Source organism: Mauremys reevesii, linkage group 13 (genome assembly GCF_016161935.1).
Source record: "Mauremys reevesii isolate NIE-2019 linkage group 13, ASM1616193v1, whole genome shotgun sequence".
NCBI classification, from domain to species: Eukaryota; Metazoa; Chordata; order Testudines; family Geoemydidae; genus Mauremys; species Mauremys reevesii.
In genome coordinates this window covers 39,110,039-39,137,955 of record NC_052635.1, presented here as the reverse complement: position 1 = coordinate 39,137,955, position 27,917 = coordinate 39,110,039, and the positions used below count along the sequence as shown (strand labels likewise).

Sequence of the window (27,917 nt, the reverse complement as noted above, 5' to 3'; positions counted from 1 at the left end):
GAGCTGGGCAGCCGGAGAGCGGCAGCTGTTGGCCAGGCGCCCACCTCTGAAGGCAGCACCCCGCCAGCAGCAGTGCAGAAGTAAGTATGGCAATACCATACTGTGCCATCCTTATTTCTGCGCTGCTGCCTCAGAGCAGGGCAGCTAGAGAATGGCAGCTGCTGACTGAGGGCCCAGCTCTGCAGGCAACAGTGCAGAAGTAAGGGTGGCAATACTATACCATGCCATCCTTACTTCTGCGCTGCTGCTGCTGGCGGCAGCTCTGCCTTCAGAGCTGGGATTCCAGCCAGCAGTCGCCGCTCTCCAGCTCCCCAGAATGCAGAAGCACATAAGTAAGGACAGCAGCGCATAAGTAAGGGTAGCAATACTGCAAAAAACAAAAACAAACAAAAAAAACCCCATAACCCCAAAACCTGACCCCCACCCACAACTCCTTTTTTGGGTCAAGACCCTTACAAATAAAATAGCTGAAATCATGAAATCTATGATTTTTTAAATCCTATGACCGTGAAATTGGTAGGGCCCTAGCTATAGAAGTTGAAAGGTGAGTCATGAATGAGGCAGGATTCCTGTGGAAAAAAACAGCAGATTATGTACTTAAATGACTATAAATATTGCATATGCACAATGGGGCCAACTTAAGGTTGCATAGGCAACCTTACTTCTGCAATTTACTAAGTTCTGACTGCTTGACTTTTCAACATTAACAATGTTCTTTTAATGTAATTTTTTGGTAATATTTATTTGTGGTACATATTTTTCCTTGATAGTTCTGCCTATTCCGAACCAAGTTTCTTCCTTTGAGTCAGCCATCCAAAATGGTCATGTCTTACAAGTCATCAGTTTAACTTTTTTTTGTTTTTAAAAGTAATCTATTTTTCTCAAACTATTTTGTTACACTCAGATTTGGCTAGTGAAGCTTTAGCCTTTCCTACCCCAAATTCTGAAAATATAAACTTTTAGAAATAACTGAAAACACACATTTTTGTCAATATAATTCAATCACTGACCATTCAGCCAAAATTACAAAAATCAGAGTTACTGCCATAAATCAGAACCTCCACAAGGTTGAGCAATATACTTAACATATCTTGCAGCAAGGGAGGTACAAGACATAGGAAACAGTGCACCTAAATGGACACTGACCTATGGGGATGTTTTTTACAAACCTTAAAAATACCCTTCTGTTGCAAAAAATAGATGAAAGGGGCAGGATGTCTAGAAGTCACAATGGTCCCAGAGCCAAGTACACCATTCTGATACATAATGGAGAGCAGAACTGGCCCATGGATTCTATTGCCAGCTCTTCCACTAACCTACTGAGTGACCTTGAGTAATTCACTTATCCTCATTTTACGGGTAAGAAAACAGAAGCGCAAAGAGGTTAACACTTACTTTGCATTATAAAGTGCTTTGGGAACCTTACAGATGCTATATTACTAGTATGTATTCACTTGACAGATATAGAAAACAAAAAAGTACAAAAATTATATATTTAATATGACTAAAGGATTTTTCAATTAACTGATATTTGAGACCTATTGCTTTACAGTTAGGGAGTTTTGCTTATATTTTAATAATATTATTACATACTAGATATATATTTGGGTCTTTACTTAAAATGGCCGTAAAGACTTGAGCTAGAATACAAAATATCTAAGTTGTTCTACCAATCACTTGATGTAATTAAATTAATTCATGAAATGAATTAAGTAGTTTCATTTTTCCCACAGTATTGACATGGTAAATCAAACTTGGCTACCATGTGTATTTTTAAACTACTTAAATCAAGGTTAAAAAATAGATATACGCACAGTTTGCTGAACTTACATCATGTATGCAAGTGTCCCATTACACCGTCTATAAAAAACCGAAGGGAAAATAAAAAACCAAGAGAGATAAGAGTAGACCATCGTCCCAGATGCAAACCTAGGAAAGCAGCCTACTGCAATCAAAACCACAATGTTCTACACAAATGTTTTCTATTGAATCTAAACATTTTCTAAAAATTTCTATTTAGAATCAAAATAATCTATTAATAGCTGGAGTACAACATTAAAGTGTATTCGTGTGCATGTGGGGGTGTGGAACCTGTATCTAGGGACAGTATTTGAATCACAATAGTTAAAAAGGCAGTGACAAAATCATATGAATAAATTGTATGGAAAATCCCTTAGCTAGCTATTAGGCTGCTATTCAGGGCTAAATGTGATGTCTCCTGAGAGCATTGGAAGCCTCAGAAGGAAGTATTCCACACCTCCACTGTTCCATTAGCTCAGTGCTCTTGGGAGTCTACAAAGGTGCAGCAGGGACAGATGATTATTTTCTCGTGCCTCGACTAAAAATACAAGCGAACACAGTGACTTATTTAATAACCCTTTAGAGAATACAGTAAACAAAGAGGTAGCTAATCCATCAGGTCACAATCCCAATACAAGAACATTTTACACAAAGCAGAATACCTGGTCAAGATATGCCACAATTATCTTGTTCAAAAAGTAGAGAATTTTGTCCAGTGGCTACCAAAAATGTACCTGTAAGTACTGTTGATTGTAAATAACTAGGCCAACTGTAAAGAGCATCCAATCATAATTAACTATGTACTTACATCTAAACGCAAAACATGTAACTAATGATTAAAAGGGGGCTGCTATTGTGAATGTATTAAGTTAAGGTCTCATGTGTGCACCAGCAAGTCAAACCTCAACTATCTGAATAGAACAGGCGATATTGTATTAATCTGGGTAAATGAGGGAATTTTCAATGCAATTAATCCTTATCAGTGGACATGCCCTTGTTTTAGTTACTGAGATTTTTGGATGATTGAGGTTTGACTGTACAATTTATTTATTTTTAGCTCTGCCTCAGTTCTTCATTAGAGATGTGGCCTGCACAACCATTGTGACAGAGAATAAGATAGAAAATATCACAATGCCATTATATAGAGCCATGATACACCAACAGTTTGAAGAGTGCATGCAGTTCTGGTTGCCTGCTCTCAAAAAAGATATATTAGAATTGGAAAAGGTGCAGACAAGGGCAACAAAAGTGATTAGGGGTATGGAACAGCTTCCACAAGAGGACTGATTAAAAAGACTGGGATTGTTGGAAAGGAGGGATATGATAGAGATCTACAAAAATCACAAATGGTATGGAGAAAGAGCATAAAGAAGAGTTATTTACCCCTTCACATAATACTTGAACCAGGAGTCACCCAATGAAATTTTTAATAGGCAGCAAGTTTAAAACAAACATAAGCATGTATTTCTTCACACAATGCACAGTCAACCAGTAGAACTTGGTGCCAGAGGACACTGTGAGGCCAAAAGTATAACTGGGTTCAAAAAAGAACTAAATAAGTTCGCAGAAGATAGGTCCACCAATGGCTACTAGCCAGCATGGTCAAGGATGCAATGCCATGCTCTGGGTGTCCCTAAGCCTCTGACTGCCAGATAGATGCTGGGTCTGGATTCCAGGAGATGGATCATGTGATAATTGCCCTGTTCTGTTCATTCCCTCTGAAGCACCTGCAATTGATCACTGTTGGAAGAAAGAATACTGGGCTAGACGGACCATTGTTCTAACCCAGGATGGCTATTCTTATGTTCCCCTAACATACAAAGGCAAGACATGTCTGAAAATAAAGATGGAGCTTAATCTCAGCAGGCTCCGCTGCATATTTGACTCCAAGGCATTAAATTATGCTTGCCGCTATCTTCGAGAAATCCTGAAAGGATGCACAAAAACTGAAACCAACATGTTGGCAAGCTTTATGGCAATTTATTCCCTCATCATCAACACTGAATCCACCATAAAGACCAACAGAAATGGTATAATATAATCATATCATCACCCTCAAGTTTGAAACTCCTTGTGTACAGAACATAGCAACCAATGCAAGAAGCCAAGCCATTCAGATATTTAGTTTGAAGGAGCATACAGTAAAGAGATTGTATTGATGAATAAAGCATCTTTGACAGGATCAGCTCACTGGAATTCGAGAAACAGATTTTCTCCTGGGAAAATTCTAACTGAAATTCTATGCTTGATTAAGGACAGAGAAAAATGGAGTTTCTGCTGAAACATGGAGGGACTCAAAGGGTTATAAAAATCTGAATGCATGGTTTTAAAAGTAAAAATGCAACACTCCATGAGGCTGGAAAGCTCAGGAAGACTCTGTCTATGAACAAAAGTATTATTTTTTTCCAACCAAGAAATGCCAAGAAGACAGCAATTTTAACTGAGAAAACATTTGTGGGAGAGAGAGAGAGAGAGAGAGAGAGAATGAATCAGATTACCCTCTGGTCTGCCCATTTAAAAGGGTATGGACAAATAAAAAGCTAAGGACATTCATGGTGAGATGCTGATGAGACAGGAATTGAAACCGGGCACAGACTCTGTGCAACAGAAGGAATATAACAAGCAGCATGTTGGTCAAATTCTTGAGGGAACGATAAGAGGCTGGTAGGAGGAAGCAAGACATGCAGATATTTCTTCAGGATAGAGCTTGGGATATGAGGAGATTACATGTAACTCTGGTATGACCAGTGACTCTTTTCTTTAGCTCTGTGTTTTGTAGCAGTATTTGATGATACAGCTTTAGATTGTTGTTGTGCAACAGATTAGGAAGACAATATTCTGCTCTACAGTTACATTGCAAAAATTTACTGTCGGGAATTATGGACAGGGGGACAGATAATTTTGAAAAATGTTACATCCCGTTTAGACCTTGATATTTTCTGAGTATTTTTGCTCCAATCAATCATTCTCAAAGTGTTCAAAAACATGTTTTGAATTAGCTACATTTTTACTGCAGCTGTAGGTGATTTTTTGGTATGGGGGAAGAAAGAGGAGAGATCCTTGGAAAGTCATGAGATACAGACCACTGAAGTTTGTTTTAGTTTTAACCATTGGCAAAAAGTAATTAACAAAAAACAAAGACACACACACAAAGTCAGTTCTAGAACAGTTTGCAATTTATTTTCAGCAGACATTAATCTTTAAGGACTGTTTTATGTTTCCTTTTTGGTTCTCAGATGACATCAGTCATGCTTATTCCACTATTTGTAATCATAAGCATTGCCCTCTAGAACTCTAACACCAAAGCTCTGTACTAGATTGAAAACTCCCTATGCATACTTAAAGAGCTTTAGTGAAATTTAAACCTCAAAACTGAAGGGACAGCAAATGCTATATTTTTGTACAGTCCTCCTAATATGCAATAAAGACCTAATAAATCAAGTTGCTTGTGACGTATGTAAATATAGTTTAAAGGAAGAGATTACCATTGTACAAATGTGAAGTTACAAGGCCAGGAACAATAATTCAAAAGACAAACAGTTCTTTACTTGTGACAATGCTAATTGGCAGTGTTAACTACTGTTTTACCAGAAGGATTCTCCCCCCACCCCCAAATAAATAAATTTGCATAGTCTGCCATCGAAAACGCTGTTATTCTTTCATATGCAACCAAAATCTAGCAAATGTTCTGAGGGAGAATGAATCACCAAGACAATCAATTTGCAAATAAAACATTCTTTCAAGCAATATCTCTTTAAAAATAAAGAAAAAAAGCCTGAATCTTTTCTTCGATAGTGTGCTTTAAAACTAAAGCCTTTACACAGCAGCATGATTCTGATAGAAATAGACAGGACTCTCCGTTTTTAAGGAACTCTCAAAATGTGTGTGTGTCAGCTGTCTGCACGTTATTGTATTTTAAGTGAATACAAATAACAGTTCAGTGTATTTGACAATTCTTAGAGCCTGATTCAAAGCCCACTGCACTCAATGAATGGGAGTTCTTCCACTGATTTTAGTGGGCGTTGGATCCAGCCCTTACAGACTTATGTTCATTTCCAAGAGGACATTAGTGTTTGCAGACCAAATTAAGTGACGCACAAGGCAGACGCTATGAAGTATTAGCACTTCCAGAAGGATGAGCTTGGCATATGGATCATATACTTCTCCTACAAGGAGATTCTCTTGTCCGGCATGTGTAGCCCTTTCAAAGGAAGTCTCCCTCCAACTCAGAATTCAAGATCCACACAGCACCTGCTTTCAATGCTAACTTTCTAAGAATGTGAAAGAGACAGTTGATTTGGAAGTCAAAGCCTAAAGACAATGACATGAACAACTGCCCAGCTCAGATTGCGACTCAAAGGCTAAATGTAATGTCCTTCAAGATCTCCACCAAGAAAGATGAAAGGTACGTCTACATTGGCAGAGTTACATCGCCGGCAGTTACAGCGCCACTCAGAGAGCGCTGAAGGGAAACTGCTGTTGTGTGTTCACACTGTCAGCTGCCTGCGCAATAGCGTGTTCACACTTGTGGCACTTTCAGTGGTATTCGGAGTGGTGCACTCTGGGCAGCTATCCCACAGAGCACCTCTTTCTCTTCTGCTGCTAAGAGTTGTGGGAAGGCAGAGGGGTCATGGGGCATCCTGGGCCCTGTCCCAATGCCCAGTGATGCATTGCTTTGCATCCCAGCAACCCATGTGCTTCCGTCCACATTTGGCACCCTCTTTCAATGATTTGTGTACTGTGCATTCTGCCTCTTCAGTCTGCAGGAATGGATCCCACACTGTTGACCAATATGCTGCTCGCTCTCGTCACGAGTGGCAGTGGAGTTATTCCTTAAACTACAAAGGCAAGAGGAGTTCGACATTGATCTCGCCACATGTAGTAGCTACGACATGAGATTGCCTGTGGTGTTCACGGAAGTGCTGACCACAGTGGAACGCCACTTTTAGGCTTGGGAAACAAGCACTGAGTGGTGGGATCACATTGTCATGCACATCTGGGATGCCAAGCAGTGGCTTTCCTCATCCGAAAGTTCTGCAGCCACATTCAAGGGACTGTGTGATGAGCTCGCCCCAGTCCTGCGGCACAGGACATGAGAATGAGAGCTGCCCTGTCGTTGGAGAAGTGTGTGGCGATTCCACCGTGGAAGCTTGGCTTCTCCAGATTGCTACCAATCAGTCGCTAACCAGTTCGGCATGGGAAAGTCGACCGTTGGACGCATGTTGACGAAAGTTTGCAGGGCCATTAACCACATCCTGCTCCAAAAGACCGTGACTCTGGGCAACGTGCGTGACATTGTGGATGGCTTTGCACAAATGGGCTTCCCTAACTGTGGAGGGGCGATAGATGGCATGCATATTCCAATTCTGGCACCAGACCACGTAGCCAAGTACATTAATTAGAAGGGGTACTTCTCTATGGTTCTCTAGGCGCTTGTGGATCACCGTGGGCATTTCACGGGCATTAGCACAGGCTGCTCCAGAAAGGTGCATGATGCATGCATGTTTTGGAACACTGGCCTGTTCAGGAAGCTGCAAGCAGGGACTTTCTTCCCAGACCAGAAGATCAACGTAGCGCAAGTTAATGCCATGGCTTGTGAAGCCATACACGGACCACCTTGACAGCAGCAAAGAGTGGTTCATCAACAGGCTGAGCAAGTACAAAATGACTGTTGAATGTGCCTTTGGCCTTTTAAAGGCTCGCTGGTGCTGCCTATATGGGAGGTGGGCCATGGTCGATGACAATATTCCTATGCTTATAGCCACATGCTGTACACTACATAATATTTATGAAAGGAAGGGTGAAAACTTCACTCAGGGCCAGACCGCTGAAGCTCAGTGCCTGGAGGCTGAATTTGAACAGCCAGAGACCAGGGCTATTAGAGGGGCACAGCACTGGGCCATAAGGATCAGGGATGTCTCGAGGCAGCAATTTGAAGCTGAAATCTGCTAATATTTGTTGCTATGCTCAGGAGTGCAGTGCTTGTAATGCTAGGAGGTGATTGTGATTGGTGCAGACGATGCACTATTAAGGTTTAAGAAAATTGTTGCTTTGCAGGGCTTTGTTTGCTTTCAATTAATGGAATAAAGATTGTTTGCAAACCGAAACAATTCTTTTATTAAAAAACAACAACCGCAGGAGAGAGACAAATAACAAAACCCCTCAGCACTGTGTAGGGGAAAGGAAGGTCCCAGGAGGAGGTGAGGTCCCAGGACGGTTAAACATTTGTGTAAGTCCAGGTATCATATGCAACCTTATCCTTTGGAGTACAGTGCAACGGGTACTGTACTTCAGCAGGGCTAAACTGCAGAGAGATGGATGTTGAGTGAAGTGGGTAGTGGGAGTCCACAGGGCTGGACTGTAACAGGGCAGGAGTAGAATACAACGGGTACAGACTGGAGCCAGGAGGTTGATAAGTGTGTGTTGGCAGTGTCTGGGGCACATGGGAAAGAGTTTTGTGACAGCAGCTGCAGGGGAGAGCGGGGGCGGAGCTGCTCAATTTGTAGTACTAGTAACGCCTAGAGAGTGTGTCCGCTTGGCGCTCCATAACTTTTAAAAACCGCTCCATGGCTTCGTTCTGGCATGCTGCATTCTCCTTTCAGTCCCTCTTCTCGCTGTCCCGCCACTCCTTCAATTCTTGTTTTTCCGCCACGGAGTACAGGAAGTCCTCTTTAGTTCTTCGTGGCCGCTTTCTGATTCTGTGCAGCCATTCAACTGGCGATAACAAAGAGGGAGGCTGGGCTCCCAAGGTCATATCTGCGAAGCCAAAAATGCAACATTTTACATAAAGCAGTATTGTTTACTGCACACCGACCACTGACTCAGTAATTTAAAAAACAGCCACTATTCACATACCTGTCACTAACTGGCTAATCCCAGGCAAGCACACATGAGCCACAAGACTCCCAAAATGGTGAGTAACCGCAGGGGCAGAAGAAATCAGTGTTCCAGGACTGTACTGTACACTGGGCATGTGGCTCTTGGGGAGAGCCAGTACTGTGGGAGGGGCCTTATAATCATTATTGTCCCCACATTTTCCACAGGCTGTGTTCATTATGGAAGATATCTCGCTGCTGACGTGAGCAGGAAATCAAGGAAGGGTCTTCCCCAGGACGGCGGCTTCCACCCTGGCCCTTATGCAGCTCATCTGTGTGTGGCAATAGTTCCCTCCCCCACCACCGCCAGTGACGGCAGAGTGGCACAGGAAAGTTACCCTTAATGGGGCAAGAAACAAAGCAGCTCTGACAAAGAACCTGCGGCAGCGGATTGCCCAGTATCTCCATGAGAGTTTCATGGAGATTTCTGAGGCAGATTCCCATGAAGTGCGGGAGTCAATCAACACCATGTTCCGCCACTCACACTAGGCATGTGGTGGTACACGCATCATACAGACACAAGCCTGCTTTCTGTAACCCTCCTGTCTCCAACAACTTGCTTCAGTGATTCCCAAAATCAAAGCCACTTACCAGGGGCCTCCTCTCCTTCACCAAGCTCCAACAGCTGTGACTGGCTAGCCTCCTCCAGGGTAGAAAAGAGCTCCTGGCTGCATGCATCTCTGAGCTCCGAGTCATCCTCTGCCTCCGGGTCCCCCTCCGCCTCCACATCCTCGTCCAAGATTTCCACCTCCTGGCTCGGTCCACTCTCCACTGGCAAGCGAGCCACTGAAGTATCCACAGTGGCCTTCGCAGCGGAGATGGGGTCTCCACCGAGCATTGTGTCCAGCTCTTTGTAGAACTGGCAGCTCGTGGGCGCAGCACCGGAGCAGCAGTTTGCCACCCGCGCCTTGTGGTAGGCGTTCCGCAGCTCCTTCACTTTGACTCTGCACTGCAGTATGTCCCGGTCGTGGCCCTTTTCTGTCATGCATCATGAAATCTGTCTGAGGGGATCAGAATTCCTAGGGCTGGAGCACAGCTGGGACTGGACAGTCTCCTCTTCCCAATGCTGATGAGGTCCAGCACCTTGGCATTGCTCCAAGCAGGGGACTGCCTGATGAGTTGAGCAGGCATGGTCACCTGGAAAGATGCACTGTGACCACTGCACACGTCACTGACCAAACAGGAAGGGGACTTTCAAAATTCCCCAAGGAATTTAAGGGGTGGGGTTGATGGCTGTCACCTGAGGGCAGGGCAGGGCAGTAGAGTTCAAACCGATGACCAGAGAGGCGAGAACAGGCATTGTGGGACACCTCCTGGAGGCCAAACGCAGCGCTGTAATTGACTACGATGTCTACACTGGCACCGCAGCACTGTAGCCCCCACACAGAGAGCCGTACGTCTCTCATCAGGGTGGTTTTGCGCACTAAGTAGCTTGGCCGTGTGTACACCTCGGGAGTTACACCGCAGAAAGCTGCTTTATTGTGCAGAAACTTGCCAGGGTAGGCAAGGCCGAAGAGACAAGACTGAGTTTTGCTGTCTCCTTAAAAGGGTGATTCCCCCCCCCCGAAATTAAAATGTTTTCCATAAAAAGTTCACCTTAACACAACATTCAGGTTCCTAACAACTGAGTTTTTTATTTCATCAGATATAACTGTCTTCCATCAGACTGAAAAAAAATTGAAGACAATGTTTAGCTTTTATAAACAGTGTTGTGTCCATCGCAAGACATATGCAGGACAAAGTTTTAATCACAATATCTACTCAGCTGATACACTGCCAGTTTATTATTATGTTAAGTAGCCTTATCGAAAGACAACCACGTTTATTTTTAAGAAAAGATTTATAATACACTAAACTGAAATAAATTCTTCCTCCCCTATTGATTCACCCCGTATCTCACTTTCCACAACACAGGCCCCCCTATCAAAACCCATGACTAATTGTTCAGCTGGAAAGAAAGTTTTGAAAATTCTTCAAGAAAACCCCACAGTCTCACACACAAACACAGAGTTTGCAGGCTATTTCCCCTAAATGGCTCAAAAAATGAACAACTTGTGAGTTTTACTTGGCCACCAGAAAACTTGTTTCTGTTGTTAATAGGAAGGAATCTACTAAAGTCACTTTATGTTTCCTGGCAATGCACTGACAAAACCATTCTGAAAAAATGATTCTTGTACACCGTCTGAAACAAATAGTGAAGGCACAGGAACAATGTTTGCATGTGTAATATCCTATCTGTAAGGAAGATTTCCCTCTTCCTTCTAAATGACTTAGTTATAATTGCTTTATTCTTTCCCTTTGTCTTGGTTTATTTTGTGATTAAAAAAAAACCAAAAAAAAAAAACCCAAGACCAACATTTAGAAAACAAAATCCCAATAATTCTTATATATCAACTGTTCAAAAATGCATTTCAAAGGATAGGTTTGGAGAATTAGTTAAAGATTGCATATGCTGGGGAGCTGGATGGTCGAGGGGAATCGGTATTGTGGACCAATTTACTTGTAAAATCACTTGTTTGGATCCAGTCTGGGTTGACAGTGACTATACAGTTTTTCACTCTGTCATTCACTGGCTTATGTGAAATGATTGAGATCTAGTGGACGAGTGTACAAACAAGGATTAAATTGTGTATCAGACAATATCTCCACATTCCCTCAAACTATTTTAAAATTGGGTGTGGGGAAGAGGACAAAAAGAGAACGTTCCAAAACTTTAGGGGATTGGATAGGTTTATAATTCAATTTTATTTTGAAAAAAAATTGCAGTGAGGAACTCATATATAATCTGTCTGACAGCCTTAAAAACTAAGCTATTCAATTCTGTTTCAAAGAATCATAGAAATGTAGTGCTGGGAGAGACCTGAAGAGGTCATCTAGTCTGCCCCCCCATGCTGAGGAAGGACCAAGTACACCTAGACCACCCATGACAGATGTTTGTCTGACCTGTTCTTAAAAACCTTCAACAATTGGGAGCCCACCACCTCCTTTGGAAACCTATTCCAGAGTTTATCTACCTTTATAGTTGGAAAGTATTTCTGAATATCTCACCTAAATCTGCCTTGCTGTAGATTAAAGCCCATTACTTCTTGTTCTCCATTTCCACTGAAGGTAGGATAATAGATCACCACACTCATTATAACAGCCCTTAACATAGTTGAAGGCTGTTATCAGGTTCTCCTTCAGTCTTCTTTTAGCAAGACAAAATATGCCCAGTTTTTTTAACCTTTCATCATAGGTCATGTTTTCTAAACTTTTATCATTTTTGTAGCTCTCCTCTGAATTCTGTCCACATCTTCCTTGAAGTGTGGCGCCCAAGACCTGGACATAGTACTCTGGTTGAGGGCTCATTAGTGCGGAGTAGAGAGGACCAATTACATCCTGTGTCTTATGTACGACACTCCTGTTAATACACCCCAGCGTATTAGCCTTTTTTGCAAATGGATCATATTGTTGACTCATAGTCAATTTCTAGACCACTGTAACCCCCAGATCCTATACAGCAGTACTATTGCCTAGCCAGTTATTCACCATTTTGTATTTGCGCATTTGATTCTTCCTAAGTGTAGTACCTTCGCTTTACTGAATATCATCTTGTTGATTTCAGACCAGTTCTCCAATTTGTCAACTTTATTTTGAATTCTGATCACAGAATCAGAGATTCATAGAAATGCATTGCTGGAAAGGACCTTGAAGGGTAAGCTAGTCCAGCCCCCTGCACTGAGACCATCTCTGACAGGTGTTTGTCTAACCTGTCCTCAGCAAATCCACCATCTTCCTTGGAAACCTATAAGGGTAGTTATGCTCTGGAATAGTTGGGAAGTTTTCCTAATATCTAACCTAAATCTATCTTGCTGCAGATGAAGCCCATTACTTTTGTCCTGCCTCCAGCGGACACTGAGAACAACTGATCTTTGTCTTTTTTCCAAACACCTCCAATCCTGTCCTCCAAAGTGCTTGCAACCCCTTCCAGTTGGTGTCATCTGCAAATTTTATAAGCACACTTTCCACTCCGTTACCTCAGTCCTTAATGAAAATGTTGAATGGTACCAATACCAGAAACAAGGCAGACCCCAGAGGGACACCACTAGATGTGTTCTCCCAGTTTGACAATGAACCACTAATAACTACTTCTTGAGTATGGTTTTCCAATCAGCTGTGTCCCCAATCTAGACCACATTTCCCTAGTCTATGACACTGTCATGTGGGACTGTGTCAAAAGCCCTACTAATAATCAAAATATATATCATATCTACTGTTTCCCCCGTTCACTAGGCCAGTTTCTCCTATTATCTTTAAAAAATAATTTGCATTTCTATCAAGCTTTACATAAAGTGCTTTAAAATATTAGTAAACTAAGCATGAGGTATTTAAGAATTATCCCCATATATATTATGGGGAAACTGAGGCACAGAGGAGCTACTTGATCTATCCATGGTCTTGCAGCAAGACTGACTGAGCCAGAAAAACAACCCAAGTCTACTAACTAGAAAGCCATCTTGCCCTTATTTATCACTTTTCCCAGTTGATTTCCTGTGTCTCTTTTTCAACACCTAATTTCCAGCATTGGTTTCATTTCTGTTGAACTATTTCAACCTCTCCTCTTTTTAATAAGGCTTTTCCAAATTGCCCATTCCCCATTTATTCCTCCCTTTCTGAAGTCACACATGATAGCGACCCTCCCTCCAGCGCCTGTCAACAAAACACCATTTTTAACCCCTAAATCAACCCCTCCTTCTGTCTGCCCTTGTCATTTTCTCCATTCAGTTTGCTCCCTCCTGTTTCACTGAGGCTGATATATTAAATCTTGCACATAATGCTTCCAAAGGAGGAGCAAAGTCAAAGAGAGAAGGATCATATCAGTTTCACTTTATTACTAGTTGCTGGAAAAATGCAACATGCAGCAGCACAGACCTGCTCCTTTGCAGTATTCTTATGAAAATACAGTTTCAAAATATTAAGGAGGGAAGGAAGGGAAGTCACAGGCTTCCTGCTATTACGTGCCAATTTTAAACCCTTACTACATCACAAGGGGCCCCATTGTTGGCAGTCTTGTGGAGGCACAAAGGATTTGGTTGGGATGGTGTCTGAACTATCTTTAAAGATGGCTTCTCCTAGTCAAGGATGAGGCACAGTGGAAAGGCAGCATGGGGAAGCATGTACTCCCAGTGCCCATGCTGTAACTGCTGTGTGGATATGTCAGTCTACAGGGTGGGAGGGATAGCTCAGTGGTTTGAGCACTGGCCTGCTAAACCCAGGGTTGTGAGTTCAATCCTTGAGGGGGATCCCATTTAGGGATCTGGGTCAAAAATCTGTCTGGGGATTGGTCCTGCTTTGAGAGGGGGTTGGACTAGATGACCTCCTGAGGTCCCTTCCAACCCTCATATTTTATGAGCTCTGGATGCAACTAATACTCTCTATAAGAATTGCAAGCACTTATGCCAATGCAAATCACTTTCTATTACAGACCTTGTCCTGCTTCCCCAATATCACAGAAGTGGTTCACCCATACCACAATGCTTTATCCCCCTCCCAAAAGGAAAACATTTTTTCTCTTCACAACCATAATTTATAAGATCTATGTTTGATTTTTTTTGAAGCAGTCTTTGCTGTAGTCACCTAGCTAAAAAACTTTAACCACCCTCAAATTCACCTCAACGCAGTTAACAATTAAACATCTTAATTACTTGGAAAACCCTCACCGTTCTTCAAATAACTAATTAGCTAAAACAAACAATCAAGAATTTGAATTCCACAAGGACAATTTTCTAGTTTGGTGAAAAATAAAATAAATATTTCACCTAGTTAAATAGGCAAAAGATTTCTAGAATCTGAAAAGAAACCAGAGTATACACTACACACAGGACTCAAGGCCAAGTTTAGCTGAGTGCTCAGATACAATTGCCTTTGATATACAATAGTGGTTTTCAACTTTTTTTCATTTGTGGACCCCTAAAACATTGCAAATGGAGGTGCAGACCCCTTTGGAAATGTTAGGCTGTCTTTGGACCCTCCGGGGTCCGTGGACCACAAGCTGAAAACCACAAATATAGAATAAAGGCAGAATACAAAAATTGCTGCAGTAAACTAGCAAACTTAGCATTGAAAGTTTAATTAGCAGAAATTAAAAATATCTGACCAAAGAAAAAACTTGCACCACCAAGATACCTACTTCATTTATTCTGAAAGCATATGCGGTATTTTTGACAAGATGTACTTTCTTTCTGCTTGTATCACATGATCACAGAGGTGACCAAATCAAAGACATCCAAGTTTTCAACAGTATTACCAACCTGGATTTCTTGTAAGCCACACGGTTAACCTACATCACTGGAAAAGATTTAAAACCACATCCATACTAGACAGCAGAAGGGCTTCCAATGGACAATTACACTAATGAATAACTCCTTACTTACAATGTATTACAGCATTTACAAACAACCTATCATAAGAATAAGTGCCAAACTGGGTCGGACCCAAGGTCCATCCCAACCCAATATCCTGTCTCCAATGGTGGCCAGTACCAGAGCTTCAGGGGGAATGTATAAAACAGGGCCGTTGGAGCGATCCATCCCATCTTCTACTCCTGGCTGCCCAAGTTTTAGGGTTGCACTAAGCATGGGATTGCATCCCTGACCATCTTGGCTAATAGCCATTGAAGGACCTGACATCCATGGAACTTATCCAGTTCTTTTTTGAACCCAGTTATACTTTTGGTCATCACTACATCCCAAGGCAATGAGTTCCACAAGTCATTCATCACATCTATTTATTTTGTTGTTGTATATCTGACTGAGTTTATCCTTGACTTTTTTCTAATGGGACTGGTATGATAAATAAGAAAAATTAATGTTTAATTTACCAGGCGAGAAAACTAAACCCCTACTTATATATTGAAAATCTGGCAAGGAATCAAGTGGGTAGGTTGCAGGGGGATGGGCAAGGAAGAAGGTGTAGGGAGCAATTAACTCACTTTAAGAAAAATATAAATAATTTAAGGAACTAGTGCATAATCTGCAAGGTCCTCACCATGCTTAAGCATATCTTTCCCCCTAACATTTGAAGGGTAAGTTATGATTTATTTATTCTTCTGGTAGCAATTAAAAAACTTAGATGCCACACAACATGCTTTTCACACATTCAGTATGCTTTTCTACTGTGGTTTCCATGTAACTAAACATCCCAACACTTATTAGTGATAGAGGGAATGTATGAAGGCAATGTGTCACTCATTACTCACTAGCAACATCTCATTTTTGCAACCATTAATATCTTTAGTAGATTTAATCTGTGTCCGTTTTATGGGCCAATTTCTGAAAGATATCCATTAATGTCAATGGAAGTTACAACTGCTGAGTATTGCAGATGCTTAGCAGTTCTCAGCATCTGATCCTACGTCAGGGTCAAATCCTACAATCCTCCACCCCCCTGACTAGTCAAATTAAATTAATAAAGATTACTCACATGAGTAAGATATTGCAGGATTGGGCCCTTAGGCAGAGACTGTTGTCTTGGGCAAAGAGAAAATATTCTTTACAAATAGCAGCTAAAAAGGTCATAGTGTAGGATATTATTTATTGTCAATCAGTCTAAACTTTCTTCCAAGAGAATGCGTACCTTATGCTGAACTAGCATTTGGGGATTAGGAGGAAGTATTGTCCAGGTTCTTTGGCTGGATGTTTAGCTCAGACGTTCTTACTGAAGAATTATCTACTGAAAAACTAACTAATCCTCTGAGACAGAAGATTCACATACTAAATTATGTTGTCTGAAAGACAAAATATCACACAACTGAAAAATATATTATCTTTGGAAAAAAGTATAATGAGGCTACAACGCAATCTAACAAAAAGATGCTGGGCTTTGAAATTCCAATGCCCAGAAATTAAGTTGGAATCGTTGTACTTCTAACAGCACACACCTTTCTCAAGCAGAGATTGTCTGTAAGCATAAACAAAAGCCAGGAGGAATCTTTATCTCCCCTTAATAGGATTAAGTGAAAAATTAGAAAACAAAAACCTCTCGCAACCAAAAGGTACAGTTGGGTTTTTTTGGTCCAGTTAATGGTACAGAAGACTAATTATTATTATTATTAACAACTTGATATAGCATTGAGATAAAGCTGCAAAGTTGTTTTAACTATATGTAAAGTTAAAAACTAAACTATTGATAAGAATGACTTTTTATGCCTAATACTTTCCCCATCAATACTGCCAAATAATTTCACAGATATAAATAAGTGTAAATACAGAAAGCTTTAAGCCACAGGATTTAACACACACAGGAAGAGGAAAGAAAATCAAACCCAGAATCCCCAAACCTCACAAACCAGAGTATATAATGAAGATACTGAAACATAAGCTCCTTGTTCGAAATAAAGAAGACTGCATTTGTTTTGTAGTTCAGAATTTAACAAGAGAAAATGTTTACAGCAGCATGAATCAATGTGCTACAGCAGAGGTAAATCAGTGTCAGCCATGTTATGAAAGAAACTGCAGTGGAAAAAAAAATCTTAGTCTTAATCAAGTCTGGTACACAGAGCCTTGATAAAATCATTGTATAGCAATGTCACTTATTTATTACTAGTGTCTGACTTCTTCCAGATAAACTGCACATAACATTGATTATTCCCATCTAAACATACACAGCTAAATTCTCAAAGTCATAACATTAAGAAGGAAATATACTGGATATAACACAAAAGCAACCACTATTGTATGGTACACACTTCCTAAGGTATGGAGTGAAAAAGATGAATGCACTTACTCAGCATTAAATCCATTCACATGTAAGATCCTCATCTGTTTGACTATTGTGCTTTTACCAGATTCACCAGCACCTAGAAAATGAAAGTAAATCAGTTTCAGAAGGAAGCATGAGTGATGCAGAAGCACATAAGAATCTTCTCTTCAGGAGCAAAATCCAAAAAATTTGGATTACTCAGTACAAGAGTGAAAAGTGAAAGAAAAAAGTAACTGCCATAGGAAACTGCAGACATGGCTAAAAATAAATGCCCAGTTCCAGTCATGTGTCAGAGCTGAAACTTGGAAGATTTCACTGTCCATTATTTCTAGTGTCAATGTTAAAAGCAGGCTGGTGGTTTGGAGGAAGAGACAGGGCAACTTTAAGATGGGGGGGGGGGGAAAGAAGGGGAAAACACTGACAAGTTTGAATCTTCTCATTTGGTCACCACTTTCTGGTGGAGAGAAAGGTCGAGTCAATTAAATCCATGTGAAGCAAAAACATTTTACAGTTAGATCCTCAAAATTTTTGAGCCTTAAATGTAGCTCCTGTCATACAAACACTGAAATTTAACCACTCAATATGCAAAATATGGACATTGTCATCTGAATAAGGAAAGCAGTCCCTCTGACCCCTCCACCCACACATCTGCAGAAAAGCTCCCTCCTCCTACCCCCGTCTGCATCCTGTAAGAAGCCTCCCCTATTCTCTCCACATGCTCCAAACTGCTCTCTCGCTTGCGCGCGCACACACACACACACACACACACTCTATGGGTTGCAGAGAAAGCCCTCTCCAGTCTGCATCCTGTAAGCAACCCTTCTTGTCTTCTCCCACCCCCACACACACCATAAACTGAAGAGAAAGCCCCTTCACTTTAGTCAGGTTCCTATAAGCAGTACCTTTCTGGTTTTCCCCCACCCTACACACTGAGCCTAGGCTATGGAGAAAGCCCCTTTTCTCCCATTCCAGTCTGCACGTTGTACCCACTCCTCCTGCATACTAAAGGGCTTCAGCAACAAAATCCAATTGAGCCATCCACACAGTCAGATCGGTGGCTCTCTGTGCAAAGCAGACAGACATTTTTTGCAGAGTAAAACCCCTTGTCCTAGTGAATTATACACATAGATGCTCTCTTTAGCATCCTTTGGCTGCTTATTTTCCCCTGCCATAAGCGTGGGTCTCACTAAGAGAAAGTGCATAAAGACCTTTGTAGGATGGGTTCATGGAAGCACCGTTTGTGTTTCTAGGATGCCAGGCCTTCCCTAGCACACACTGACAGCACAAGCCTCCATTTTGAGTCTCACGTTCAAAACTGCATTTTAGTAGTTATATTTCAAAATTTGTTTTCTGACAGGGACACTCACCTCTGCCTTCCATCATAAAGGTTGGATTTTTTTTCCACCCAAGTCCTTAATAGCCCTGCCCTCCTTCCAAACAAGCCTCTTTGGACATTTTGCTGCCCAGATGCCAAAATCTTTCACCTCTTTTCTCCCCTTTTCACTAGTTAAGAATATTTTCTGTCCCTAACTTTGCATCTAGGTAACCACCATATCCCCCCCACCAACAAAAAGCAACCATGCCGTCTGATAAGACAGGGAGCAAAACCAATCAAAAACATGAACATTCTCAGTTAAAGGAGAAACTGGGTTGTCTCCACACCTGGAAATAACCTATGTATTGCAGTGAATGTTGTATCGGCTGAGATACTTACACACAGAGTAATTAATAACAGAATTTCAACTCTAATGCTGAATTTCCTAATGATTGCCTCAGACAGATTTTAACTTCCAGTTTCTTAATTTCCTTTTCTAGGTTTTATTTTTTTAAGAGTAAAAACAGAGTATAATATGTGTAATTGACATTCCATGGAGTTAGAGGCTTCTTTGGACCAGACAGAACATCAGTGGACCAAGTTGAAGCTTTATATATTGCTCTGAATGAGCCCATTCCTAAAATGTGTAGCTCATTATGGAGCAACAGGGACGCATAAAGGCCCCAGTAGTGTGAACGCTTACATATGTGCTTAACTTTACCACCATGGGTAGTCCTACTGATTTCAGGAAGGCTACTCATGATAGTAAAGGTAACCATATATAGGTTTGCTGGACTGGAGCCTAAGAACAGTATTATCGATCCATCAAATGGAACGTATTTAGGTACTCTGTATTATTCTTAATATTTTTCTCAACATACTGTTATTATAACGTTTTGCACTTAGAGTTTCTCATTTATAGATTTCAAGTGCTCTGCAAAAGTGGATAAGCATAAGACAATAATACACAGATACAAGCATTTTACCATTAAGGTATGTGTGTTATGGATTTCACATAAATACAGGACAGCTACTGTATTTCTCAACATCTGGGTCATTCACATTTCAAAAAAAAACAAAAAAAACATGAAGAGGCCTTATAACTATTATAAAGAGCCTACAAGTTTTCATTTATAGATATCAGAGCCATTTTTTGTTGCCAAAGACAAAAAAGCACATCACAACCAAATGTCTTCTATTTTTTGAAATCTTGTGGCTTACTTACACAAACTAATTTGATAGGATTTTCCTGTGTGAATATTTATATAACAGTCAGTCTCCTGAATCTCTGGCTGAAATTTCCCCCAGACTGAAAGCCAAATTGTACTGAAAAGAGGGGTCTTCTATGGGAATGTTGACAGACTCATAAGCATAGTGGATGCTACAAATAATTCTTCTGGTTATTTCTCCATTTATGCCAAACCTCTTTTCTTCTTCTAAATCGGCACTTTAAAGATTTTACTCATGAGGATATCCAAGTCTGCACCCCTCCCCGCAAAAATACTAAGATGTTATTTCATAACAGAACTTATTCAATTTTACCCAGGGCCAACCTCTCCTCCACACAAAAAGAAACCCTTCATACATTCACAAGCAATACACTCTACAGTGACTGAATTTGCTAACATCTCATGTTTAACATGTCATTTTAAAAACATTTCAGAACAATATGCCTGTCCCAGGTACATTTTTTCATTAATATTTTTATTGTAATTTTGGGGCCTTCACCACCCTATAAACCTCAACTTGTATTTCTAATTTTATCTGCTCAAAAATACCACATATGCAAATAATCCAGTCTTAGATGTTTAGAGAGAGAGAGAGAGAGAGGACCAAGCCATAAATGCTCCCCAGAACACATAACATTTAACTAGATTTGCAACAAGAAAATAATAATAATAATGGTAACAAACATGACAGAGGAGAGAGTACATGTCCATGACCCTTTGAAAAACAGCCTGTTTCCCACCACAACCCTGACATTACACTTCACAGCTTCCCCACCACAGATATTCACACACACCCAATCCCTTTCCTTGTTCCCCTCAAGGATTAACATCCCTTCCCCAACCACTTCCCCATCCTCTTTTCCAACACAGTATCCCCCTTCTTAAAAATCCATTTCCCATCTCTCTCCTCCACAGCCTGGCTTGTAAGGTGCATTTCCCTGTTCCCATCCCCTATTTCAAAAAGGGGGAGTTCCTCCAGATCTCCCTTCCCCTCCCCTCCCACACCCCAACAAGCCCATTTAATTCCTCTCTCCTCAACAGTAAGTGGGATCAGCGAGTCGCCCTGTAGACATGCTCATCCCTGAATAACTGCTTCCCCCACTACTCCCTGTGCCCTCCCTTACCTATTAGGAGGAGCCTGGGTAGGCCCTGAAGATTTACTAGCTCTTTCTGGACTGCTGTTTTGCCCATATCTCCCTCTAGGCTCAAAGCCCTGATTTTTCCCAGCCCCCAAGACCCTTACCCAGACCTATTTATCTTCCCACAGCTGCTTTCCTCCAGACTCCCTCTCTCACCCCCAACTGCTTTCCTGCACCTGGCACCCCTTTACACAGGGTCAGGTTGTCAGGACCCAAGGAGCATCCCTACAGACCCACTTGTACCTGAGCTTTCCCCAAGGCCTCCTCCAGTCCATTACCTGCAAGAGCTCTTACCTGTTTCTCCCCCTTTCCCTCCACCCAGACCACTCTTCTCACGGGCTCCCCCAATGGATGGTGCTATAGACCTGTCTCTCCCAGGTTCCCCAAGCCTTCCCCTTTACTCAGTGAAACTGAATGGCCCTAGAGAACTACTTCCCACAACACCCCCTCCTCCTGGCCTAGGGCCACCCCAGGGAGAGTAGCCTAAACCTTCCTCCCAGCCACTCTCTCCCCTAACTCCGGAGAAAAGAGCCAATGGGTGGGCCCTACACAGTCGGGCCAGGCCCCTGTCCTCTCAGCCCCCACCCCCAGAGCAGCTGGTGCGTGGCCCTACAGGCCTGCTCCCCCAGGCCCCTGTCTCCCAGGGTCCCCCTCACCCTGTAAGAGCAGCCAGTGCATGGCCCTACAGGCCTGCTCCCCCAGGCCCGTCTCCCAGGGTCCCCCTCACCCTGTAAGAGCAGCCAGTGCATGGCCCTACAGACCTGCTCCCCCAGGCCCCCGCCTCCCCAGCACCCCCCCAAAAAACAGCCGGTGCGTGGCCCTACAGACCTGCTCCCCCAGGCCCCTGTCTCCCAGGGCCCCCCTCACCCTGTAAGAGCAGCCGGTGCATGGCCCTACAGGCCTGCTCCCCCAGGCCCGTCTCCCCAGGGCCCCCCTCACTCTGTAAGAGCAGCAGGTGCGTGGCCCTACAGGCCTGCTCCCCCAGGCCCGTCTCCCCAGGGCCCCCCTCACCCTGTAAGAGCAGCCAGTGCATGGCCCTACAGACCTGCTCCCCCAGGCCCCTGCCTCCCCAGCCCCCCCCCCCCCAAAACAGCCGGTGTGTGGCCCTACAGATCTGCTCCCCCAGGCCCCTGTCTCCCAGGGCCCCCCTCACCCTGTAAGAGCAGCCGGTGCGTGGCCCTACAGGCCTGCTCCCCCAGGCCCATCTCCCCAGGGCCCCCCTCACTCTGTAAGAGCAGCTGGTGCGTGGCCCTACAGGCCTGCTCCCCCAGGCCCGTCTCCCCAGGGCCCCCCTCACTCTGTAAGAGCAGCCGGTGCGTGGCCCCATAGATCTGCTCCCCCAGGCCCCTGTCTCCCAGGGCCCCCAAAAAAGCAGCCGGTGCGTGGCCCTACAGATCTGCTCCCCCAGGCCCCTGTCTCCCCAGCCCCCACCCCCATAAAAGCAGCCGGTGCGTGGCCCCATAGATCTGCTCCCCAGGCCCCTGTCTGCCCAGCGCCCCCCACACACACACACCCTGTAAGAGCAGCCGGTGCGTGGCTCTACAGACCTGATCCCCCCAGGCGCGTCGCCCCCGGATCCCCTCACCCTGTAAGAGCAGCCGGTGCGTGACCCTACAGACCTGCTCCCCCAGGCCCCCCGTCTCCCCAGCCCGCCCCATAAAGCAGCCGGTGCGTGGCCCCATAGATCTGCTCCCCCAGGCCCCTGTCTCCCCAGCCCCCATAAAAGCAGCCGGTGCGTGGCCCCATAGATCTGCTCCCCCAGGCCCCCCATCTCCCCAGGGCGCCCCTCACCCTGTAAGAGCAGCCGGTGCGTGGCCTTCAGGCCCCAGCCCCCCCCCCCCGCACACAAAAAGAGCAGCCGGTGCGTGGCCCTACAGACCTGCTCCCCCAGGCGCGTCTCCCCAGGGCCCCCCTTACCCAATAGGAGCAGCCGGTGCGTGGCCCGATAGACCTGCTTGTCCTTCTGCAGCTGCTTCTCGATTTTCTTGTTGGCTTCTCGCTGCGCCTTCTCCTCGTTGCGCTGATCCTCGGTCTTGCTGTTCCCTAAACAGCCCATCTTGGGGAGGGGGCGGCAGGGGGGACCAGGGGAAGGGAGCAGGAGGCGGCTGGGGCTGCTGGGGGGAGGGAGGGAAGGGAGGGAGACACTCTCCCGGGCTCCCTTCTTCTTCCTCCTCCTCCTCCCCCCCCTTTACTCGCTGCTGTGGCTGCCGCTGCCCAGAGACATGGAGAGAGCGGAGCCAGCCAAGGGGGGGCCGATGGCGATGACTTTGCTGCTGCTGCTCAGCCGGGCCTCCTCCCCAGCAGCTGCAGCTGCTGCTTCTCCTAACCCTGCCTCCCAGACCCACTCCGATCCCCTCAATGCACCTTTCCCGAGAAAAAAAAATAGGGGATCTCCGCACCCCTGGCCGGATCACCGGTTAGTTCGGATTTAAAAAAAAAATCCCCCCCCCGTTTCCCCTCCACACACACGAATCCAGTTGCAGGTCCACCCCCCACAAAAAAAAATCCTCCTTAGATCCAAGGCACAGGCTCCAGCCGGAGAAACCTCCCCAAATCCTGATCACAGAGAATCTAGAAATGTCTCTTCCTTGTCTCTCCCCCCTCTCCAAAGGGCTGAAGCACTCAAAGGGGTCAATCCAACCCCCAGCTCCCTGCTGGATAAGAAGTCCCTTTTCCTCTCTGGGCTGTGTGGGTTTTCCTCTTCTGCTGCTGCTGCTTCTTCCTCCCTAATGGTGGTTTTTCCAGTCCAAGGCCCCCCCTTTTTTTCCTTGCTGCTGCTGCTTTTTCACATTAGGTTTCCAGGCTGCTGAATCCTTTGGCTTCTCCAGCAAACAGAGGGAGTGGGGGGCGGGGAGGGGTGGGGGGGAGAGAGAAGTAAAAGCCGGTTTGGTCTCCCCCCCAAGCAAAACTGGCCCCCCACTAGCGAGTTTTTCCCCTAATTTATTTTTTCTCCTCTCTCTTGCATTTCTCTTAGCGAGAGAGGGAGATATTTATTGAGATCTATAGAGAAGGGAGAGAGAGATGGGGTGGGGCAAGCAAGCTCACACACTGAACCATGGGAACTGAACCATTCACATGATACCCAAACGTCAGGAGTTACTGACTAGAGGCGCCCTCTTCAAACCAAACACCCAGGGAGGCACCGGGTCCCAGAGGCGAGATGTGGGGAGAGGCGAGCGCGCTCGCTCTTATGCGCCCTTTTAATGCCCCCCCTCCTTTGTTCTTCACGTTCAGAATTTTGCTTATTTAGTGGCTTGGCTACAAAACCAGTGCAAGCAAGTAGAACAGCAGAATTTTCCCTTTACTGGGCATCCTTGTTTGTCTGATATGCAAAACCAAGGTCCTGAGTACTTGTGTTCAGTAAATCCCCCGGGGCAGTTTTGGTATGTGAACTTTGCTGTCTGGTCAAGTTCCAACGAAAGTAATACCTTTCTACCGCCTAAAAGTTCCCCTGCCAGTTTCAGAAAAATTATTTTATTTTTATTCCACCATCCTGATTTCTTTATAGTGGTGCAGTGTAAACAGCTACTAGTTTCCCCAGTAAGCTCACCATAGTAGGGGCCTGTCCTGCAAACACCAGTGCATAATGCTTCCTGTAGCCTACAGGCCCCCTGAAGTCATTGTAGCTAGATTGGTTTATCCAATTTAGGACTAAATTATCTTAATTTTATTCATTAGTATCATGTTCTAGGCCTGATGCTGCAAACAATTTGGTACATGCATAACTTCAATGACCTTAAACTTAATAGTCTCACGGAAGGACTATTCATGCTTAAAGTTAAGTATGTGCCTAAGTGTTTGCAGGATTGGAGGTTTAACTATTCAATTAAAGTTTATAAACTTTATTCCGTATACATTTTAACTAAGCTGTTCATGGGGAAAGAACTGTCACTTTATAAATAAAATACTTATTAGAGATCAAACCAAATATTTGTATTTAAATATATATTTGTACATGTTATTGGTTGATGAATTTTAAGGCTTTTCTAAACTACATAAGGCCCATCCTGCAAACACTTAAGCATATACCTTTACTGATGTACGGGATTCTGTGTGAGTAAAGTTACTCAACTAAATGTTTGCCACGACACTCCCATATACTTTGATCCTGGAAGGAGCTCAGCATAGGCAGAATCATCTCCCTGCAGGCCTGAGACCAGAGGCAGATGTTTAATTTTAAGTATGCAAATAATTCCACTGAAGTAAATGGGACTACTCGCATGGTTAAAGTAATATTGCTGGATTAAAGCTTCAGACGACAGTGCACTACATCCTGTCTCTTGTGTATATGCCTTTTGTTAGCTAACCATTTCTGGTTTATTTTTAAAAGATTTAAAAAATAAAAATACCCTACCCAAAGCAGGCAGTAACAAGTATAAACAAGTGAACTACACTCGCGGTTGGAAAATAAAGGTTAGTGCCTTAGTGTTTCTTCTTGTAAAATACTAGTTCCCCACTATTTATCAAAAAGGGATTTGTTTCTCTAAGGCACTCATCCTGTAATCTGCAGGTGGAAGGAAGCTGTGCAGAGCCTCACAGACTTCAGTGGGGCTTCATGGAATGGAGGTATAGATATGTTTATGCAGAGCAGCTTACAAGGTCAATGCCAAAGAGTTATTAAAAAAAACACAAAACTGTCACTGTAGACCTGATCCTGCAAACAATTGCACATCTATTAACTTTATGTTTTCATGTGCATGAAGTTAATTCCTGAAGGGCTTGCAGGACCAGGGACCATTTTTGCAAAAAACCCTAAATTTGTGCTCCCTGTTTGCCTTAATATCAACAAAAACTAGTCTCAAATATCAGTTTGGGGTAGATGAGCTTCTATATTAGTTATCACTGTGTTCTCTCTGTGATTAGTGAAAATGTATGTCCATCATCCTAAGTAAATTTATTTATCCTCCTTTGGAAAATTAAATTCTGCATAAGAAAATTCCAGTGTGCATCATCCAGTTAAAATAGTGGCAACCACCTGCAGTAACATAGTTACCTGAATACAATAAGCATCCAGGAAGTCATCTTGACCTATTAGACTGCACCTATTCTGTTGTCCTTACTTATAGGGAGGTGGATCTGAAAGCACTCATAGGTCTGGAACAGAATACCTACCCAACCTAAGGATTTGGAGATTTTTCAGGGCTTTCAGTGATTCTGTTGGTGTCAATCGTGAAAGTGACAGGGAAACTGGGCCTTGATCCATAATCCTTTGAAGACAATGGGAAGACTCCTAGAGACTTTACTGAGCATTGGATCAGGCCCAAAGAAGACCTCAAAGACTTGTCTTGAATCCCCAATGCCCAGCTTCAATCGAAGCAGAAGATGTATAATTTTCCTGGCTTTTATTAATTATTATCATTTGAAATGTATTTGGAGTCAATTTATTTTCAAACAAATGCCAGTTATATAACAGGGTATTTGCAGTGGGGTGGGGGCCATATGAGCCAGAGTAAAATTTACACTGAAAATAAAGTAAAAATTAGGGCTGCTAAGCAATTAAAAAAATAATCGTGATTTATCACACTGTTAATAATAGAATACCAAGGAGTATAGTCACAAATTTAATTGACGCATTTTTTTTTAAATGAGCATCATCAGCATGGAAGCATGTCCTCTGGCATGGTGGTTGAAGCATGGAAGGGGCATATGAATGTTTAGAATATCTGGCATTTAAATATCTTGAAATGCCAGTTACAAAAGTGCCATGCGAACGCCTGTTCTCGCTTTCAGGTGACAGTGTAAATAAGAAGCAGGCAGCAGTATCTCCCGTCAATGTAAACAAACTTGTTTGTCTTAGCGATTGGGAGAATAACAAGTAGGACTGAGTGTACTTGTAGGTGCTAAGGTTTTACTGTTTTGTTTTTGAGTGCAGTTATGTACCAAAAAATATCTGCATTTGTAAGTTACACTTTCACGATAAAGAGATTGCACTTCAGTACTTGTATGAGGTGAATTGAAATATATATATTTTTGAATGTTTTCTACATTTTCAAATATATTGATTTAAATTACAATACAGAATACAAAGTGTACACTGCTCACTTTATATTTATTTTTTATTACAAATATTTGCACTGTAAAAAACAAAAGAAATAGTATTAGTACTTGTATTAGGTGAATTGAAAAATACTATCATTTTTACAGTGCAAATATTTGTAAAAAAAGTAATATAAAGTGAGCACTCAACACTTTGTATTCTGTGTTGTAATAGAAATCAATATATTTGAAAATGTAGAAGAACATCCAAAAATATTTAATAAATTTCAATTGGTATTCTATTGTTTAACAGTGTGATTAATCGCGATTAATTTTTTAAATCACAGTTAACTAAAAAAAAAACAATTTAATGAGTTAACTGTGATTAATCGACAGCCCTAGTAAAAACTCATCAGTTTCCCATTGTAATAGTTATGAAGAGACTGCAGAATTGTCGATATGTTCCACCTTATGAAGAAGGGGAAATCTGCCCTCAGCGTCAAGGCGCTTTTGTATTTTCTTTGTCATCAGTCCCTTCCAGATTGGGGGAGATCTTTAAATGGAGCCTCAAAGTACTCATAAATGTGTACACAAATATGATAGTAATTGGAGGTTGAGACAGAAAAAGGCCAAACAACCTACCTGGATTGGAAGTGTGGTAGAACATTCACCGACAAGTGAATCATTGCTGTGAAATTGTTTGCAGCTGTACCTGATGGCACTGATCATTGTCCTAAAATAAAATGTGAATTATGTGTGTGCTGAAATGACCACAATGCTCTGTATATCTGCAGCAGCTGCGGGACAAAGGAATTGTGAAAGTCCTTGTATACTATATACCTGC

At 43.0% G+C, this 27,917-nt stretch overlaps 1 protein-coding gene across 5 annotated transcripts in view; it reads right to left on the bottom strand.

Moving 5' to 3' along the window:
• GNAS (GNAS complex locus) overlaps positions 1–27,917 on the bottom strand; it is a 236,215-nt gene that overhangs the window by 123,698 nt on the left and 84,600 nt on the right. The window contains exons 1-3 of one of the 5 annotated variants that reach the window (XM_039497956.1): positions 23,015–24,139; positions 17,439–17,511; positions 1,831–1,860 (exon numbers count right to left, since the gene is read on the bottom strand). In XM_039497956.1, coding sequence (XP_039353890.1) covers positions 1,831–1,860; positions 17,439–17,511; positions 23,015–23,153 — 242 coding nt within the window. In that variant the 5' untranslated portion in view covers positions 23,154–24,139. Of the gene's footprint in view, positions 1–1,830; positions 1,861–17,438; positions 17,512–21,082; positions 21,169–23,014; positions 24,140–27,917 lie in introns of those variants that run through there. The other 4 variants (XM_039497958.1, XM_039497954.1, XM_039497957.1 and 1 more) reach the window with 4 other exon arrangements.